The sequence below is a fragment of the Malania oleifera genome, chromosome 8 (assembly GCF_029873635.1).
Source record: "Malania oleifera isolate guangnan ecotype guangnan chromosome 8, ASM2987363v1, whole genome shotgun sequence".
In the NCBI taxonomy this organism is placed as follows: Eukaryota; Viridiplantae; Streptophyta; class Magnoliopsida; order Santalales; family Ximeniaceae; genus Malania; species Malania oleifera.
In genome coordinates this window covers 74,508,544-74,531,133 of record NC_080424.1, presented here as the reverse complement: position 1 = coordinate 74,531,133, position 22,590 = coordinate 74,508,544, and the positions used below count along the sequence as shown (strand labels likewise).

The window sequence follows — 22,590 nt, the reverse complement described above, 5'->3', positions numbered from 1 at the left end:
TGAAGGAATGGGTGAAGCTTGTGATTAATATGGTACACAATGCCATGTTGGATTGATGGCATCCAGCTACACAGCTGATTTATACATAAGACAATTCCCAACTAGAAATTCAGTCAGAATAAAGTACTGAAGTATCAAGAAGGCAACCATTTTGGGCAATATGCTTCAGGTCTATGATGAAATTGTCCCGCAGAAAACCAAACCCAAATGTCCCATTTCTGTACTGCCAAATCCTTCCCTCCACATGCCAAGGATTTGCAGTTCCTGCCAAATCTGGAATAACCAGATCATAACTTGAATTAATGTAGAGAATGCCTGAGACCTCTTCATTTTCTGTCAAAGCAGACCCACCATCAATGCAATTTGCAGCTTCAAGTGGCTGAAGATGTATGCGACTTTCATACAGATATACTTCTTCGCGAGAAAAAGGAGACTCGAGAAAAGTCGAGTCAGATGTCCAAAAAACTGGAGAATAGCCAGAAAATGGTTTATACGAGTCCCCCACCCTTCGACAAGCAATGCCCCCAATGTCATCATATGCGACAAGATAAAAGTCCAAGTTCATGCCTTCACAGATGCCCTGCAGTTGGGAGCAAGAGAATGCATCAACTCACTGATAATGATCTTCCAGCATCCACAAGCTATACTGGCATATTAGCCACCCAGTTTTATAGTTTAAAAGCTAGCACCTAATAACAATGCAAATTCCGGAAGAAAAAATTGAGAAGTTGATGCCAGAAATATCTTAACCATGCATAGCAGCATCTGGGCCCACCGATGATGGATCCCCACTAGTCATGAATGGTACTATATTACAACTTGATGCATCCATCGTCTGGAGAGGATCCAGAAGGAAATGAGAAAACAAAGCCAACTCCAAAATCAAGCAGAAACTGGAAATTAAAGTATAGAAAGAGATGCAGCTCTTCCTGTCTTCCAGTGGATATGAGGGAGCAATAGCAAAGCATAGTGACTAGATTATGAAGTGCAAGGTTCATGCATTCAGCTCTCAAATTGGCAGACTGGACGCACATTTCTACGATCCTTAACCTGTAAAATTCAGAGGCTATTTCCAGGCTACCTGCACATTCAATTAGATGCACTGTTGATAAATCTTACCCAACCCGGATTTTGACAGAGAAGTCTGAAAAACTACTGAAGCACGAATATTACTATTCTCGATTTAATCTTCCTTCTGCGAACATTGTATTTCGCATTCATGCATGACACTCAAAGACAAACAGAAGGACATACACATGCCATGCAGATACACAAGCACTGGATTTTGCAATCAATTAACAAACACTGCATGCCTGTTCAAAGTTCCAATCAGTAGAATATAACAAACAACAAAACCAAGCCTTAAGTCATACTAGGTGGGGTCGGTTATAAGAACCTTTTTCCGCCAATTTATGTTATCATAGACCATTTCTTTTGACAAATTCAAGGCTATTAAATCCTTACTCTCCTTCCAATTTATTTTAGGTTCACCCCTACCCCTTCTACTGCCCCTCCACCGTAATAACTCACTTTCCTCACTGGAGCACTATGTGGCCTACATTACAAGTGTCTATACCATCTGAGTCATCCCTCTCTTATCTTATCTTCTATAGAAGCTACACCTAATTTACCACAAATATGTTCATTCCTTAATTTATCTTTTAGTGTTATACCACTAATCCATCTAAACATTCTCATCTCGGGAACTTTTACTTTTTGGATATTATGTTTTTTCGTCGCCCAACATTCTGATTCATATAGCATAATTGGTCTTATAGCCGTCCTATATAACTTCCTTTTAATTTTAAGGGTATTCTACGATCACAAAGCACACTTGAAGCACTTCTCCATTTTACCCAACCTACTTTTAACACTATGCATTACATCATATTCAATTTCTCCTTCAGCTTGCATAATGGATCCAAGGTATCGAAATCTATAGAAATTATGATGTATTTCCAAAAGGGGGGTGAATTGGGTTATTAGAATTTTAATTGCAGAATTTTTATCTACTTTAACCCTTAGTTATTTTCAACTTCAACTATTACACAAACAATATATCCATGCAGCGACCGTACTATACCAATCCGGAGTCCTAGATATGAATATGAATTTGTATATGAAATCCAAACTTATAATACAAAATCAAACTTCAAGAGATTCAGTTAATCAATTTGTAGAGTTTGATTTTCAGAAAAATTCTCAATGATATATTCATGAAAACAAATTCAGTGATTCAACCTTGAATATTTTGCAACTGATGCTTCAATAATATAATCAATATCAAAATCCAATTTTCAGCAATGGACAATGTTTTCCTTAAAAATAATTTCAGTAAAATAACTTATTTTACTTCAGCACTTAAGCATTAATCAGAAAATCAATTACCACTATTTTACCTCAGCTTATTCACTCAAGAATTCAGAATTGTGTATGCTTGTCTGAATTTTCAATTTAACAACTCAATCAAAATAAGTATGGATTCAGTCACAACCAAAAATTATGTTCAGCAAGTTCGAATATTCAGCAAGTTCACAATATTCAGCAAGATTCCTCTTTTCAGCAAGTTCTCAAATATTCAGCACATCATCAAATATTCAGTGAGTACTCAATGAGATTAAAACATGCATGCAGGTTATATCTTGCAGAAATTAAAAGAGTAAGGGAAGAAGAGCTGAACACCGAATTTTTACAAGATTCGGCCACAGCCTACGTCCTTGCCTCAAGCAACCCACCTTGAGGATTCCTTTACCACTTCGTTACCAGGTGAAGCAAACCTCTCTCCATTCAAGGTGGAGCTCGCCTCTCTACAGAGAACAATCCTCTCACTAGGCAACGATTCAAAATCCCTGAATCGTCAAAAACAACACAAACAAAGCAAGATTGCTTGTACAAAAGAATACTCCTCAATAGAGCAGATTAGTACACGTTAGAATCACAATACTTCAAATAAATCAATATAGAAGTTGAAACTCAAAAGTATATCACCAGAAATCTGATTAGAGAAAGTGAGTTTCAGAATCAAATCAAATTTTCGTGAGTTTTTCAGCAAGCACACAGCAGCCTCTTCAGAAAAGTATTTTAGCAGTATAACCAAAAAGTTTGAATTGAATATGTGTCGTGCCGTATTCTAATGTGTGATAATATAAAGTTTAAATAGTGCATTAGGGTTTCAAAAAGTTTCCCTCAAGTTTTCTCTCAATTTGGAAACCAATCATGCAAGTTTTGGAAACAATATCAGCGCTATTAATCGTTTAAACATACACATCAATCGAACACATCAATCGATTGGACACAAAGGGTCAGTCGCCTGTGCTCTGTTAAAAATAATGCATTCTAAAAGTCAGAATTGGATCAGTTGACTGGTCTCGATAGGTCAAACGCCTATTCCTATTCTTTTTGCATATTTTCGAAGTCAGTAGAACTTCAATCGCCTAATGACATATCATCAGTCACCTGACCTTTCAGCAACACTTAGTTTTTCAATGTTTTGGTTCCAAACTTAAATTCATACTTTGGAAAACTTAATTTGGACTTCGAGAAAATATTTTCCATGTAAAGAACCAGGTCTCTACGTCCATGATATATCCTAGGAGCTTCAATCATTAGTATTGAAATTTGAAGTACTTACATGAGACTTTTACAATATGGATCTATTTAAGTTCCTAAGTCCTCATGTGATGAAGCTTCCAATATCCTTCTGAGCTTTAAGCAAATTTTCAAGAATCTTCATATCCTTTATGACTTGAAACTTTATATCCATTATGGCTCATAGCTTTAAGTGTAACTTTAATTCAAACTCTTTAAGCATGCTTACTTGATTTCATAAGAATCACTTAAGCCCTGAAACTTAACTTAAAACAAACATGTTGAGTAACCTTGATTTGTTATCATCAAAATGAGATTAAGTCTTGTTAGACCAACATCTATAAGTGCTATTTATTTCTTTATCATCAAGTTTAATTTTGTCTCCAATATTCCTCCTACTATTACTAAAATTACATTTCATATATTCTGTCTTTTTTCTACTTATCCTAAAGCCTAGATTTCAAAGTTTCTCTCCGTAATTCTAACTCAATCTCTACTCCGCCTCTAGTTTCATCAATTAATATAATATCATCTGCAAACAAAATACACTATGGAACCTCATTTTGAATACTCTTAGTCAGTTAGTCCATCACTAAAGCAAAAAAATAAGGGCTCAAAGCAAATTTTTGAGGTACAACTATGGTGATACCATACAACTTCCTATCATATGCTTTCTCTAGGTCAATAAATACCATATGCAAATCCTTCTTCTATTTCCAAAATTTTTGCATTAATCTTCTTAAAAGATATATAGCTTATGTGGTAGATCTCCCAAACATAAAACCAAATTGATTTTCTGAGACCTTCGTTTCTAACCTTAATTTTTGTTAAACTACCATTTCCCATAGTTTCATCGTATGATTTTTGTTAAACTACCATTTCCCATAGTTTCATCGTATGACTCATGAGTTTAATTCCACGATAGTTATTACAATTTTGAATATCTCCCTTATTTTTGTATATAGGTATTAAAGCGTTTTTCCTCCATTCATTTAACATTTTCTTAGTTTTTATAATTGTATTAAATAAATTAGTTATCCATATAATTCCGTTATCATCTGCATTTCCAAACTTCAATTGGGATGTTATCCAGTCCTATAACTTTCCCATTTTTCATCTTTTTTAGTGCAAACTTAATTTTGTTAACACTAATTTTGCGAATAAATTTCATATTTTTAGTCTTTTCCTCATTTGTCAAATCTAAGTTTAAGTCTTCTATTTAGTTTTCAATAAACAACTTACTAAAGTAACTTCGCCATCTTTCTTTAATGTCTTTGTCCTTAACCAAGACAATATCATCCTTATTATTTTATACACTTTACATTTTCTACGTCCTTACTCTTCTTTTTTCCAACTTTAGCAAGTTTAAATATATCTCTTCCCTCTTCTTTTGTATTTAATCTATCATCCAATCAGTAAAATGCTTGATTGAAAAAGGCAAAAACAGGTGTCGCAGAAATATGATCAAAATAAATAACTCATAAGAAGCTCGCAGAGAATCAACAAAATAATTAGCAGCACAGCAATAGAAAATTAGAAATATTATAGACATTGGGAGCAGATAAAATGTGAAAAATTAAATGGTGAGAAAAAACACAGCTCCAGTTAACTACCGTTTCTGGTTAGCAGTAATATTCAGTAGTTTTCTCGACCAAACAATCGTGCAAAAAAAGATCATATTATCGAATGGTATGTTTTTCTTTCTTTTTTCTTCTTTAGCAAGAGTTAAAAGACACTTTGGTCACCGTACTTCTTAAAAATACCAAGTTAATTTGTATCAACAGAATTTTTCAGTTGATTTTTAAATGCTGCTAATGAAATTGCTGAGATAGGAGAAAAAGGATCAGTTGCTCATCGTGTGCAGACGCAGCACATAACTCAAATATTAACACCTACATTCAAAGGGTTATTGGTTTACAAAATTTTACAAAAAGATGGGAACACTAAATTATTTATTATTTGAATCTTTTTAACAATTTTGCAATCTCTTAGATAAGTGTCTACCTTAGCAAGTTCATTGTCCCTAGTAAGTTCATGTACGATAGGTGCCTACCACAGCAATTTCCTTAACAGCATTAGAAAGGAAGGAAGGAAAATTCAACCGGCACAGATTAAGTAGTGGTGTGTAAATTGGTACAAGAAAAAACACAGTAGACAACTTGATATTTGCTTAAAATACAGTGACCAAAAGTCTGTTTAGCTCTTTTTGGCAATGCATCAAACAGTTTTTTCACTGTCTCAAATTTTTCTGCACTTAGGTATAATAACCTTCTCAATAAGTATACAAAACTAACATTATTAAGTCCATAAGGATATACAAAAATCAAAGAAGATTTTAAAGTTAAACAAAAAATCACCTTCCATAGGCCCTGCAAGGGTCGCGAAGGTGTGGGAGAACAATTTTCGATCTTCACATAATGCTCCAGCTCCCATTTCCTACTCCATTGCCTTTCCTTCTCCCGCTTCCTCTGCCTCCTCGATGCTCTCTCACTGCCTGGACTCGTCCTGTTCGCAAAGTGCTGATAAATCTCAGACATAAGTCGGTCCGGCAAACTTCCAGGCGATCCACTCTCTACCCCAATCACATCTTCCCCAATGCCCCCATCCTCTCCCCGCAGACTTGCTGAGCTCGAACTCCTCTGAAACCCAGCTCTTCTTTGCTCGGGGGAACACGAAAAACCAAAGCTTCGAGTCTCTTCGACAACCAGATGACTCTTCCCCATAAAGCTAACGCTAACAGGAACCAAATCCGCGTCAAAAAACTCCAACTGGTCTGAATTCACAAAATCCCCAGACAAGTCGATTCGACAATCGGGGTCGAGATAATTCACCACTTCGCCGTGCGCCGAGAGACTCATCCACAAAAATGGTGCCTTTATCACCTGATACGTGCCAGACTTGGATGGCGAAACTTTGGAACCAGTGACGAAGGATGGACCCCACTCGAAGAACACCAAGGGCGGAGGTGGAGGCGAAGTGACGCCGCCGGGCAGACTTCCTTGGCCGCTCCGGCGCCAGAAGCCCATCAAATTCTCCCACTCGTCGAGGGTTCTGTAGAGCTGCTTGTAGGCGATCTTACCGCCACCCCATTTCCTGATCTGGGTCTTGCAACCCCATCGCCGGTCGCACATGGCGTACCAGAGCTTGCTGTCGCTGCGACAGAGTGTCACGAATCGCTTCGAGGTGCAGGCGAAGGCGGAGACGTCCGAGGGCGAAAGGAATGAGAGGATGCACAGCAGAACGTCCTCAGGAAAATAAGAAAACGAGAGTGAATAATCAGAAGAGAAGACTTGTTCCTGAATTGGGAGATTTGAGTGTTGGAGATTCTCCATTTTTCTGGAGCTTCGAACCGCAGAATTCTAGGGTTTGAAGAGGAATAGATGGAGAGTCTGAACCTGTGGATGTGGAAAATGAAGGTGGGGGAGATGGGTTTGGTGGATTTTTTGGGGGGGGAGAGGGGGGAGGGAGGGAGGAATAACCTGTTGAATGGGACACGGCTGATGAAGAAATGGTTGGAGGCTACATGGAAGCTTCAGAGGTCAGAGCAGTTCTCCGCTACAGAGATAGGGGTGCAACTGTAATTTGATCATTTTTGATCGAGTGTGTAGAGGGGTAGGAATGCAATGGTACGATGTGTATCACATATCACATTGGGGAACTAGACAGGTTATACAATGTAAATGATACTTTATAAGATGACAGTGGAAGAATGGAGCGTCATGCGCCCGTGGCCTAATGGATAAGGCGTCTGACTTCTAATCAGGCGATTGTGGGTTCGAGTCCCACCGGGCGTGTTTGATTTGGTTTTTTCATTTTTAAGATTCTGGTTTTGGGTACAATTTTGTATTTAAATAAATAGTTTTAAAATATGTTATCATTCATTCTCACATAATTTAGAATCTGAATTCATTTTGAATATATATGTATATATCATATGCCTTTTTTTTTTCCAGGTTAAATTTATTGTGATAAATTAAGTGATTTTTAAGAAGACAAAGTTTATAGAACATCACCCAACCATGATAAGGATAATATTAACCATCTCAAATTATGTATAAATATTTAGGTCGAAGCTATAAAATTATGAACAAATATTAAAATGGGCATAGGCCATTAAATTGCCTAAATGGAGGAGACAGACTTAGAAGTGAGCATTCGGTTGATTTGGTTAATTAACCGAATTAATCAAAAAAATTAGGTTAAAAGGTTTCATTAACCAAACTAACTAAAATTCCATATTTAACCAAACTCAAAACCAATCAAACTAAATTTTGGTTAAATTGGTTAACCTATTTAATATTTCAATATATATATATATAGTATATATAAAATTTAAAAATATATAATATATAAAAAATAAATAAAATTTTAGTATATATAATATATGAAATATTTTAATGTATAATATATATAATTATTTATTATTAGTTTATACTATTTGGTTTATTTGGTTAATTGAACCCAAAAATTGAACAAAAAAACTGAAAATTGAAATTCAACGAAATGAAAATCGAACCAAATCAAATAAAATTTTAGTCGAACCAAATTGATCAAATTTGCTTGATTAAATCAATTTTAACCGAATTATGCTCATCCCTAGACAGACCACTAAGCTGAAGCTTCAATTTATAATAAATTTTCATAGAAAGCAACCATACTTCTACACTCACATAGGTAAATTTGTTAAGTGTGTAATTACAATTAACACACCATCTAACAAAATATATGAATTTATTAAAAAATAAGTGAACTTAATCCAACAACCATTCTAGTTGCACTATTCTAACACCATAGAGATTATCAAATTAAGTAATAGTGCTTGTCAAATTATCTAATGACTTGTTGTTATCCATTGAACCTAATTTATAGGATTTATAATCACATAAGTTAAGTTACCATCATTACTAGTTTATTCGAAGGGCTAAAAACACGTCCTCCTAGATGTTTTTCATTATTTTTTTTTCCCCTTAACTTTCTAACTAGTCCTTTAGTTAAGAAGTTCATTAAATAGCAGTTATTTCTCAATTTTTATATTTCAACCATATTTGGGCTACATACCTCCACATTTTTTAGATCACTCTCTAATGATAGTCTAATTTGATTATTCAACCAATTAGTTAGCTCACAGATTCACTATCTAATGTCAATATTACAGCTATAAGTCTTCTATTCACTTTTACAATGCCTCACATTTTTACACATCTATGTGTATTAATTATCATACTCCAATTAATTTTTTTGTGTCATTTATGACTTATGAAATTAGGTGACTTCATCACCACACTAGTGCTCCCAAGCAAAAGTTGTGTCTCATTTGTGCCTATATTACTTTGTAAAAATATTAATAATAATTACAAAACATATTAATTTAGTTGCATATGTTAGCGTTGAAGGAGTCCATGGGTAGACTTTACACACATGGTGAGCACCAACTTGACCCAAAAGGTTAAGCTTATTAGGTCTTGGATTAAACCATGCATATAAGCAATCATCTTACACTCTATTTTTCCAATATAGGACAAACTCAAAAGTAGAATTCTCAACAATATATGTAACGACCCGAAAAATAATGATATTTAAATATTAAGAGAGAGGAAAATGAAAACAGAAACGGAAGGAGGCAGTGGGCTTCGCGTTCGTCAAAAACTTTGCATTTTGGGGAAAAATAATCCAAAAGATTTTCCACAGGGTTCATCGACGAATATAGGGGATTCGTCGACGAGCGCATAAGGGAACTCGTCGACGAAGCTACACCTCGCCGACGAGAAAATACCGAGAGAGGTTTTTGATCAGTCTGAATTTCGTCAACAATGAGTGGATTTCGTCGACAAAATTATTGACGGACTCGTCGACGAGATGAAGTGGCTCGTCGATGAATTCAGTCCTATAAATAGCTAAAACTCATATTTTTATCCATTTTTAACGCCGCTCTCTCCTCTCTCTCTCTCTCTCTCTCTCTCTCTCTCTCTCTCTCTCTCTCTCTTTACGTCTCTCTCTCACTTCTCTCTTTGTTTCCGGGCCTGTTCCTCGTTGGATCGAAGATCTGAGGCTACCACGACGCTCTTGGAAAAGTTCTCTACAAATCTGCCAGAGCTTATCGTTGGAAAAGTTGGGTTGGATTTCGTCCCAATCTCAGGGTAAGGCATTTTATTCAGTATTTGTCTTTTCCTCAGTTATAAGAAATGTTGTAAGTAAGAAAATACTGATATTTTGTTTTGGGGAATTTTCTTTTTAGGATGTTGAGTTAGGAACCCTGCGGGTATAGAGTCAGAATTTTATAGGAATTTTTCAGAATTAAGGTAAGGGAAATATGCTATGTTAGGAACTTTATTTATGTTATCAGAAATTTTATATATATATTCATGTATGCCAGATATTATACAAAATGTGAATTTTCAAAGTATGTGTGGCCTAAGTACATGATATTGATATGCAGTTTTTCAGTATTTCAAGTGATACGGATATTGTTAGATAATTGCAGATTTTATATAGACAGAATTTGAATACATATACAGTTTTATTCAGATGATTGCACAGACAGATATGAATATATATACTAGTATACAGATATTTATTCATAACAGTATATTCAGTGTATATAGATAGTTGTGTTTTCCTAAATGCCATAACACTCAGATTATAAAGAAAGAAAGATTTCAGACAGATTATACAGAAAGAAAGTACAGATAGATTACACAGTTATAGCATCAAGATGCTATAGATATTACAGTATTTACAGTACAACAATATAGTGTTATGGTTATTTTGGAAATATAATGAAAACAGTATAAAGAGTATAGTATGTATATATATAGTATCAGATCCCTGTGGAAAGATTTCAGACAGATACAGTATAGATATAGATTACAAAGCACGGTACTGTTGCTAAATACAGATAGATTGCAACCACATATCTCAGATAGTATGTGGGTACCATCGACCGTGCTCGGAGAGTATGCAGCTCCCCGGTTCACTGGGTGGAGGGGGCCGATTTGATGAGGTAGCAGCCAGTCCCGAGCTTAGGAGTGTATGCAGTTTGGCCGAACTGGAGTAGTGTAGAGAATCTTGACTTATCTGGAGGGCTAACCAGATGAAGTCCAGCCTACGGGCCGCACAACCCTGTCATGAGGGGTCAAATCATGACATACAGAGTCTCAGGGATAAAATACAGTTATGTATATGTATACAGTTTTACAGTATATGATGAGTATAGTATGATATTATCAGTATGAAAAGTAAAAAGTACAGATGATACAGTTATATTTTAAATTGTGAAAGAAAGATATGTTTTACAAATTGTTTATTGCATTACAGTTTAGTTACTATTTAAAAAGTGTTCTTAACTTAATTGCCACACACTAGTAATAACATATTTCCACTTACTGATCGTTGACTCACCCCATTACTTTAATATTTTTCAGGTGAGCCAGTTAGGCGAACAGATTAGGCTTGCGGATAGAGAGTAGTTTGATTACCCTGGTGATAGGGTGAGTTTCGACAGAGTTGTGTGTGTTTTTATTTGGGTAGATGATGCTGGAAGGGTTATTTTTTTGTATGGCTCTGGTTTGTATATACTGGATTCTGGTATTGTATGTATATATGTGAATGGTTGTATGATATGTGTTACGGCTGCTTAGGTATAGATGTAGATACACAAATATATATATATGACAAGATTTTGAGGATGTTACAATATCACCCTCATTTATGCTCTATTTTCCTAATGCGGGACAAACTCACAAGTAAAACTCTCAATGATCTCCATGGGTGAATTTTATACATATGGTAAGCATCAACTTGACTCAAAAGCCTAAGCCTATTGGGTTTTGGATTCAACCATGCATATAAGCAACCATCTTACACTCTATTTTCCTAATGTAGGACAAACTTACAAGTAAAATTCTCAACAATCTCCCCCTCACTTATACTCTATTTTTCCAATGTATGACAAACTCACAAGTGGAATTCTCAACAATCTCCTCTTCACTTGTGAGTTCCAACCATTCCCCCTTAAACAAAAATTGCCTCCCTCATGGGAGTAAGTCCAATTCTCCAATAGTTGCTCAATTGGGTCTTAGCTCAATGTCTTATGTGTCATGGATTAGCCTCGGTCACACACTTGATCCTTTAACTATTAGCATGTTAGGAGAATTAATTTTATACATCAACTTTACAATGTCGCTCGCCCAAAATTACGAACCGTTGACTCTGGTACCAACGGTTAGCACTGAAGGAGTCAACGGGTGGACTTGATACACACGATGAACACTAACTTAACCCAAAAGCTTGAGTCTATGGGGTCTTGGGCTCAACTATGCATATAAGTACCCATCTTACTCTCTATTTTTTTCCAATGTGGCACAAAATGACAAGTAGAATTCTCAACAACATATATATACACCATCATTTATTTCACATATGAATAAAATATTTTTTTATTGGTAAATTTAAATTATATTGATAAAAAAATTGATATGTACAGAAACTCAAAGCATACCCGAGAGAAGGAAGACCAATGCTCCCCATCAAACAAAAACAATGCAAATACACTAAACCTGGGCATACCTAGGGGCACTAGGCCTTCAAAAACTAATATAGAAAACTAACGACATCAAAAGTAAGTAAACTCATGTAAAGCACAATATAAAGGTACCTTTTGAAAAACTCTAACCATCACTGAAAAGAAAATCCAGAGGTTGAAAAGGAAGGTGTATTCCCAAGAGGGGATGAATTGGGTTTTTAAAATTTCTTTATACCTTCTTTAATTGATTCTTTCTCAACTTGTTTTAAGTTCAGCAACCACACATACAAGATTGATTTTCAATCACAAGTTCAGCGGAAATTTATTTGAATATCCTTTTCAACAATTTAATTCAATCCAACCAAGATAATTCATAATATATAATGAATTCAGCAATGCTTCAAAGACTTAGCATTTGAGTAACTCAAAGTAGAGTTTAAGAATATAACTGATAAAATCCCTGCATTAGTGAACTTGATTTCTCATTATGAAACATAATGTAAATTTCCAACACTCTTCCAAAAACTCAGATTTTAAATAAATTTTCAATTAATAAGTCTTGAGTGTTAACCAATCAACGTACTCCCTTATGGTTTCCGCAATTTGTATTTGATCAACCAATGTACTCCCTTTTTGGTTTCCACAATCCCAAAGTCAAATTAATCTTTGGTTTATTTAATATCCAATCCACGTAATTATTTTGATATGAAAATTAAAATCCAACCACGCAGTTTATATGAACGGAAAATTAAATGAGAGTAGGGAAGAGAGTTCCACTATACCACTCCTTTACGGGTAGGAGCAACCTTACACACTCCTTTGCGGGCAAGAGCAGCATTTACAATCTCTCCTTCAATTGGCTAGAGTTTGCCTCTCCAAACGATAACCCACGCTTGGTTCAACAACAATTCAAAGACCTGAACCGTCTACAAAACAAGAAACAAATTTGGTGTACAATGACACTCTTAACAAGAGCTTATTAGTACAATAATTAAGCACTACAATATACTTCAATTCAAAATAACAATTGAAAGAATTTGAAACCTTAGAAGTATATCACCTTTCTTTCTAGATTGAAAGAATTCAAAGTAGGCTCAAAAATTTTGTGAGAGATTCTTAGCAAAACTCAGTAAGGAACTTCAGAAAGTTTGAGAGCAAGAGAGCTTTGAGAGTATTGAGAGCAAGAGAGCCTTGAATGTTGTGTATTTGCTTGGTGTCTTGAATCCTTAGCCTTGGGGAGTATTTATAGATGTTTAAATAAGAGTATTTCTTGTTCCCCAAGTGACTTGGAGTGTTTCCCAAGTTTTCATAACATTTAGAATTCAAAAAAAAAAAAAAAAACAAATTTGGAAACTTCCCGTTATATTTAAAATTTGAAATTTCGAAGAGTCAGTCAACTAGGAAGAAAAAGTTAATCGCCTAGACTCATTAAAACACTGAAAATTTCAAAGTCGGCAAGGAGTCAGTTGACTGGGAATAAAGAGTTAGTCGCTTGGGTCCTCTCAGGTTGTTTCAAAATCAGTTTATTTATTTGTCAGTCGTCTGGATTGAATTTGTCAGTCGCCTGGAAAGACCAAAAATGTAATTTTTTTTTATTTTCTTTTCAATTTCTTTTTGCTCTTTTGCTTTCCCCAAAATAATTTAAGACTTTTGAAAAATATTTTTTGGGGTTTTTCAAAATTTGGTCTCTAAGTTAATGAGTTTCCTAATGAGCTTCAAATTCAATCAAAATTATCATTTGAATGAAGTACTTACATAGAGACTCTCTTTAAGATTTAATTCTATTCTAAGCTTGGAGTTTTCATGCTTCTTATTTGTGTAGTCCATCTTGCCTCTAAACTTGAATTCTCTAAGCTTCCATCAATTCTCTAAGCTTTTATCAAGGTGTCTTTGGAATATGTTCTTTGAGCTTTCATTTCTTTTTCATGTATTCTTGCAATGAACTTTGTGATAACTTTGAACTTGAACTTAAACACCTGTTTCCTGAAGTATCATCACTTTCAACAAAACATGTTAAATTGCCTTTTATTTATTATCATCAAAACAAGATTAGTAAGTCATGTTAGGCCAACAGGAGCCATAACTATCGTCGGAAATGAGTAAACCAATGACGCCCCGATTTCATACCATTTTTTTTTTCATTTTTGTCTCCAATAAATAATAAATATTAATCAAACATCTGCCATGTCAAAAACTCTGATACCATTCTAACATAACCTAACCCGAAATGGGTACTGGGTAAACAGTATATCTCATACAAACAAACCAAACAACGAAAGTCAATATTTACAAACCATTCAAAATACAAATAACTAGAGTTCTATACATCCATACATATCCCAAAAATCTATAACATACCCTAGGGGATTACACAAACATATCCCCAACACAAAAAACTTACCTCGTCTACCAGGGTACCAGCTCCCCTCTATCTCGGAGCTCTATCTACTAATCTGTCGCAATTTCCTAAAATGTTTAGATGTTTGGGTGAGACATCTCTCAATAAGACAGAATAAATTATTTACAGTGTGTGGCAGTATGAGTTTAGTTATATCATAATATACTTATTTAAGTGATTACATCATCTGAGAAAATATACCGATATGTACTCATGATCATATAGATAATAAATATAATTTCATAAGCTATGTTATCATTTCTTATACTTACACATATACAACCAATATTTTGTAATGCCCTGAACCCACCACGCGAGGCCTGGGTGCCATGTGTTCTATTACCTTTACCTGGCTCTATATTAGTTACGCAACGGAAATAATAACAATTCTTCCATATTATACCAGAGTTTCTACATATATATATATATATATACATTTCAAAAACATAACCAAACATCCAGTATTCACAACATTTACAATTCTGAAAACATAAATATATTACAAACCCAAAAATTATAACCAAAGTTTATACCCTCGCTCTATTTCAAAAATGCTACACGAGCCTCGAGCTCACTAGGCTCGATCACGCTAAGGTACTGAAAAAGATAAAATTCTATATCGGGTGAGACATATCTCAGTAAGTCAAAATAGATTAACACCAATGTGCGGCTATCATGAGGTTTGTGTACATATATATATAATATCCATTTATAAACATATCACAATTATGAAAACATTCTTCATCCCTACTCATATACATGCAGTGTATTTTAATAAAACGAGAGTTCCTAAGGATTGAGGTGATTACCCACCCATACAAATAGCACCCCTCTGCTCTGATACCTTATGCAACTCATGGCTACAACTGAAGCATATCAGGGCACTTATCTTACTTAGTAAGCCCTCAGGTGGATAATTTATCTCACACTCACACACACATTCAAACAAAAGTTTACTGGTAGAAGTTCCCGAGAATAAGGACGATTACCCACCCATACAAGTAGCTTTCCTCTACCCTAATATGTTATGTAACCCGATATGGCTACATCTGATACTTATCAGGGCACTCGCCTTTCTCAGTAAACCCTCAAGCGGAGTGTATACTTCGCCCCAATATACATATAAATATGATACTACAATATACAATTCATTCTTACTAACTCCATATCTGTTATCTCTGTATAATACAACTTTTCATGTTCTCAATAGTTCATATTACAGAGTTGACTTTCATAGTTCACATTACTTGAATCTCATATATAGTCCACATTACGTGGATCTCGTGTAAATTTCACATTACGTGGATCTCATGTAAAGTCCACCTTACATGGATCTCATGTATAGTCCACCTCACATGGATCTCATGTCATATACATAATCTATAACAGTTCACATCACCTGAATCTCATGTCATATACATTCTCTGTAACAATTCACATCACGTGAATCTCATCGCATATTTAACAATACACATGCAATACATATTCTTATCCCATTTCAGTACTCCCAACATCTCATAAATATACATATCATAATTCATCACAGTATTTACATTTTACTCATGCCACACTATTTAAATAGTCCGTATAATTATATCATTTAAAATAACAAAAGTCAACCCATGTTCATCATTCAGTTTACTCAAAATACACATTTAATATTCTTCACATATATCTAGAAAATTCATTACCTTCCAGATTTCATTTTCACAAATAATATCTACACAACCCTAGGCTCAAAATCGTAGTTCAAACGGTTGGCATTTCTTTTAAAACTCTCTTGATAATCATATACATTTATATACTCTTATATTTTCCATTTAAACAGTTAAATCCATAGAAACTACTGGCTTAATCTATTCCCCTTACCTGGTTTCCTGAATTACATCGGCAGGAACCCCAAAATGATACCTACGGTGCTTACTCAAATCCTCATTCCTAGTTTAATCAGATAAACCCAAAATAACCTATTATTTCAACACTTTCTCAATCCATAAACCTCAAATAAATGTTTAAAAACTCAAAAATTAGGAATCCAAGCCCTTACCTCAACTTTGGAGTCTTTCCTGAAAAAGCCAGTTTAGAAATCTGCTCTGCTAGATGTGTAGAGAATCTTCCCTAAAACACTGTAGCAGTTTCCGTTTGTTGATTCGGGCTGAATCCAGGACGGAATCTTAGAGAGAAGGTAGGGGAAACTGTTTTAGAAAGAGAAAAATGAAAGCGAATGATTTCTTCGCTTAGAAGCTTCCTTAAATCTTTTTATACACAATGTTGCCACGTGGCTTCGTTGATGAGAAGATAAGATTCGTCGACGAACCACAGAAGGTAATTCGTCGACGAGAGGATACATTCGTTGATGATACTTAAAATCTTAAATTCATTCACTCGGGATCTTTTCGTCGACGAGGGAGTGAACTTCGTCGACCATCCCTAGAAGAACACTCGTCGACGAAGACAAAAGATTCGTCAACGACGTCTGCTGTTCTTTCTTTCAAAATTTTTCATTTTCCCCCTTATTATTTATTTATCTACTCTATTTATTATCTTTCCTAATTATTTTAATAGTTATAATTTTTTGGGTCTTTACATATTTATCAACAAAAGTTCCCGAAGATAGGGGAGATTACACACATATACATGTAGCACTCCTCTGCTTTGTTGTTGTTTGTAACCTTACCTGATTAACTCGGGTGCGGCTACAACTGATCTTATCAGGGCACTCACCTTACTCAGTAGGCCCTCAGGTGGAGAGTTTTACTTCGCCCTAATTATTTATGCAATTAAACTCACACTCTTCCATTTCTCATTTTCATTTCACAAACTAGCTCGTGAGTGTCCACCAACAAATACACATTCTGTCTATAACTCATGGCTAGCCTGAGGATATTCACATCGTCATGCTTCCCCCCATGACCGAGTTGTGCAGCCCGAAGGCTGGACCTAACCGCGGTTGGCCTACCCGGTTAGATCAAAACAAAGAAACTATCTATTTGTAGTACGATTGGCCTACCCACTCCTGGTTCGGACGCCAGGTGGCAAAACTACCCTTCTCACTGGCTCAATCGACTGTCACGCCACACTCTCCACGAGACTGTGTGGTTGCACTAACACCTCGCTAACAACGGTACCTTACTCTCTATCCAACTCCAGTCCATCAGGGTTCTCATTTCCACATTTCAATATTTGCATTTTAGTAATCACATTTCAGTATTCACATTTCAGTGTGTTGGTACATTTCATCACATCAGAAATATTCTCACCATTTTCTGTTTCATTCTCATCATATCAGTACACATTCCATCTCATAATAGCATATATCTCATTTCACGTATCTCAACATTTCTTAATAAAACATATTGATATTTCTTATTTCCTTGTTTATCATAGAAAACATTTCTATGATATATATATATATCCTATTCCATCATTTTCCAGTAAAATACCCATTAGCATATCACAATTCATCGTTCTCAATAAAACAATTTTGTATTCTACTTTTCATCATTTCCCATATTTCAAATCTCATATCATCACCATTCAGTATATAAAACATAATTGGTTTCCATTATCTTCATTTCTGCATAAAACATTTCAACATATATATCAAAGTCTCTTTATTCTTAGTGCAAATCACATAACCTAGTTTCAAACACATTTCCAGTATAAATCATATGCCACACAATTTTATTTGATATTCGTATCATAATAATTTCAAGAAAAATATCATATTTTCTTTTTCACATATTTATCCAACCAGTAATTTTTAAAAATAACTGTTATAATTTATTCCCCTTACCTGCTTACTAAAAGGCCTACTAAAATTCCTAAATCCACGCCTGTGGCATTCGGAACTCAAAATTCTGAAATCACATTTTCCCCAATTCAATTAACTTAACCCCAGAATTATAATTATTTTAACATTTTCTAGGCCTACACACTCCCAATACTAATTAAACTTTAAAAATAATTAATGAATATAATTCCACTATTCTTAACCTAGCCTTGGAGTGCTACCTAGAAAACTCAAATTAAAAATTTGTTCCGATTAAAATGACGAGGATTGGAGTTAGGACCCTGTGATGGTATCCGATTGTCAATTTGACTAAAGATTTAAGGAAAAATTAAGGAGAGAGATTACCTTATTCTAGGAGTGGTGCTTACGAAGCTCCTATGACAAATCCACTCCGGTTAAAATGTCGGTGGTGGAAAATGAAACTCAAGGGTATTTTTCATTCTCCAATCAGTGCATATTTGGCTGAGAAAATCAATGAGAGAGAGGGAAGACGTGAGGAGAGAGAAGAGAGACGAAGATTATACATCAGGAAGATAAGATTACAAAGAGGCGTCTCTCTCCCTGTATTAATAATAATAATTTATTATTTAATTAATTAAATATATATTTTTTATTTTGTTTACATTTCCATGCATATTATTTTTGGGGTCGTTACAAAACTGTCCACGGAATGCATGTAACTTTCGCTGGATTTTATGACGTCAACGATGGAAATCCACGAAAACATGTCCAAAATTAGCTCAAAGCCGACGCCAGAAAACCAAAAAATCATCGCTAGAAAAACTAGAGAACCATTGCTAGAAAACCAGAAAAATCATTGTCGGAAAACCAGCCACCATTGCCGGAAAAGCACTTTTAATAACCCCCACAACTAAAGATAATCAATTTACGAGCCTTGTGAAAATCATATAATCGTATAATTGAAAAAAAATATTTTTATTTATTAGTGAAATAGAATAACAAAATATTAAAATGTTATCTACTAGAATAGTAGAAATTAATAGAGTTTTTCTCATTTATGGCATATGCATCTCGACCATTTAAACAAACAACTGAAGACCAACAATAGAAAGTGAACAAAAAGCTTCTACATTAAATTGCTCAAGTCACAATTTTTATACTTGAGTCCAATATAATAAATCTCAAATAATGTTATAGCTATTACAACATTATGACCCACACTTTGATATATTTTTTTAAATCTAACAATATTTAAATAAGTTCGGTAAAATATTGTTATGCAAATGGCATCTCTAACATAATTATACCAAAGACAAGAAATTTGACAAATAAATAAATAAATCTAAAATACACAATACTTAACACGTGCACTCACCTTGTAAGGAAGTAAGAATAACATCAAAACTTGTGTAACTTAGAAAAGGTAAGAACATAGAATCAATTTTTTTTAATTGCAAATTAGGACTTTAACTATAATTATAGGCCTTTATGCAAAATGTTCTCAATATAGGAATTTGAACAATTGTAAATTTCAATAATATATATTGTGACTGCATCAATAACAAAGATAATAATAATAATAATAATAATAATAATAAGAACAACAACAACAACAAAACTTAGAAGCATCATGACTTTTTCAACTTTATAAACCCTTGTTAAAAATTGAAATAATGTTTTTCAAGTTTATAAGTTCAAATTTTAAAAATATGTCTTCAAAATCAAAGAATAACAGTTGATTTGTGAATCAATTAATTATCAACTTGGAAAGCATCAATTAAAAATTTCAAAGGTCAACAATAAATTTTAGTAGGTTTGGCAATAAAAGATTATTTATCTTCATTTCATAATTTTATTGTTGATGAAGTTTTTATAACGCATGATTATTGCCAGTCAAATAAATTATTTGCATTTAAAATTGAAATAAAATATTTTTAAAAAATTTTATACCCAGAAATTAACAAAAACCGTATCAATATCAATAAAAACATCATACTTCAAAAACATTTTGAAGTCAATTTTGACAAAGTGACTTTAGATTTTATCAAAATAATTTATTCTTTTAGATTTTTTTATTTTTTTTATTTTTGTTAAATGAAGGTATTGGTAAAGACGAACTTGGCTACTCTGGCAAAGCTTGGCAAAGTTAGGCATTGAATAAATAAATTGAGACAAATGAACTACATTGCTAAAGGTCAATAAAGGCTTGTGAGGGCCCCCAGGGCTGAGCTCAGTTGGCAAGGGCGGACTCCGGGATTTCCTTTCACGAGGTGAGCCTAATCCTGGCATCCCGGGTTCGATTCTTGCAGCGGGCGCCTGAATTACTTCTCTGTGGTGGGTGGGGCTCCTGCTACAGGGCGTGGGATTAGTCACATGCCGGTGCGTGCGGACCGTAAAACGGACGCGCGTTGACAGCTGTGGATACCCGGCGTTACCCAAAAATAAAAATAAATAAATAAAGGCTTGTGAGGGACGGATTTTCATAGGCTGCTTGACGGAGAGGTTGAGAGTTTGAATCTTGCCATACCGAGTGCACATCTGCGATTTACTCCTGCACATGTGGAGGGCGTCGTGCATGCAGAAGTGAGATTAGTCTCTATTGCCGGTCCCACCATGCTATGTGCCAGATTGTGTGCCTCGAAGGGGAGTGCTCGCTGGTGGTGATAGGGATGAGAGAACCCGACGTAATTAAAAAAAAATAAAGACTTGTAAGGGTATGAATAAGAGAACTCTAAGAAAACTAAACTAAATATTACTACAGCAATGAATAAAGATTAGAATAATATAAAAAAGTTAAAACACTCCATATGTTTCACATCATTTCATTTATTTCTTATTGATAAAGCTTTTAAATTCATGTCTACTACGCTAGATATATTATATTACATCTAAAATTCAATTGATACATTTCAAGAATTCTTGGCTAAAAAAAAAAAAAACAGCAAAACATATCAATTAAAATCCCATCAATACTAAGAAAAGATATCACACTTCAAAAAAATTTTAGAAGTCAATATTGTTATTTCATAAAAAATGATGCGATTGAATTTGGTTGCTTTAAAAAATTAATTCAACATAAAAGTCACATTATGAAAATCATGTATCATGAACTTTAAATAATATAATACAATAATATCAAATTTAAATATTTAAATAATATTAAATAAATAAATGGAGACATGCTGGTGTTTATTGCAAATATAATGTAGTATCAATAATTCCAACCAACCTTAATGGAATCACAATTTTTAAAAAAAAAAAAAATTTCAATATATGCAATTTATATTTTTCCCCTTCCAAAATAGAAAATAATGTTCCGCTTTAAGATTGTTGGAAAAACAATGGAAGGAAAAAAATAAATATTAATAAAATTAATAATAAAAAAACTTATCAAAAGTTAAGACATGGAATGATCACTGTCCTTAAAAGTTAATTTCATGTTTATGGAGAAAATATCTCGATACATATAGTCACTACACATACAACCTTTAGGATTGTAGACACTCCAATTTTAATCAGACCATTTTCGAGAAGACCCGGCGTAACTAGAATTGACTTTACATCCCGGGAATGGGAGGATCCGATTGAGTCTCATTTTGTTTCAAATCAAGTCCTATTTTATTTTAAATTGGAGTCCTGTTTTAAAACCGAGTCCTAGTTATTTTCAAAAATGAGTTCAGGATATTTTTAAAATAGAGTCCTTTTAAGTTTTTAAATCGAGTCTTTTAATTTGGAAATTGAGTTTTTAACTAAGGTTCTGTTAATCTTAAATTGAGTCTTGAAATTTTCGAGTTGAGTCTTTTAATTTTAAATTGAGTCCTTCAATTTTTAATTGAGTGTGAATTTTTGAACTGAGTTTTTCAAATTTTTGAATGAAGTTTCTAAATTTTAAATTGAGTCGATCTGTGAGTTCCCAAATGGAGTCTTTTTAATTTTAAATTGGGTCTTTTAATTTTAAAATTGAGTATTTTATTTAAGTTATTTTTTTTTTGAGTCCAGGTCCTCTTAATTAGGGGCGAGCATAATTCAGGAAAAACCAAATTAACTGAATTGATTGATTGAAATTTGTCGCTTCGGTTCAGTTAAAAAAACTGGTTCGGTTATGCCTTCCAACATTTCAGTGAATTGGGTTTCGGTTCGGTGAATAGAAAATATTAATTCGGTTAATCGATTAACCGATTTAATAATTAATTAAATTTAAATATAAATTTTTATATGTTAATTCGTTAGAGGTGCAGGCGGGATGGGGAAAAAAGACAGAGCTGGTGGACTGCGTCACTCTAGGCATTCTTCTGCACCGGAACGCCATCGCTGCCTCCAACAACAAGC

General features: G+C 34.2%; 1 protein-coding gene and 1 non-coding gene across 2 annotated transcripts; one reads left to right on the top strand and one right to left on the bottom strand.

Moving 5' to 3' along the window:
- LOC131161760 (F-box protein At3g12350) lies at positions 1-7,213 on the bottom strand. The gene is made up of 2 exons (XM_058117717.1): positions 5,946-7,213; positions 1-580 (listed from the first exon to the last, which is right to left on the bottom strand). Exons 1-2 carry the CDS (start codon positions 6,918-6,920, stop codon positions 110-112), a joined length of 1,446 nt encoding a protein of 481 aa, XP_057973700.1. The 5' UTR covers positions 6,921-7,213; the 3' UTR covers positions 1-109.
- Positions 7,214-7,309: 96 nt separating this feature from the next.
- TRNAR-UCU (transfer RNA arginine (anticodon UCU)) lies at positions 7,310-7,382 on the top strand. The gene has a single exon. It is a non-coding gene; the product is annotated as a tRNA-Arg (tRNA).
- Positions 7,383-22,590: the final 15,208 nt, after the last annotated feature.

Excerpts from the sequence above, each read along its gene's own strand:
- LOC131161760 (XM_058117717.1), bottom strand. The coding sequence starts at position 6,920 with ATGGAGAATCTCCAACACTCAAATCTCCCAATTCAGGAACAAGTCTTC. Across the intron at positions 581-5,945 it reads CCTTGCAGGGCCTATGGAAG|GGCATCTGTGAAGGCATGAA; the intron begins GTGATTTTTTGT and ends TCCCAACTGCAG.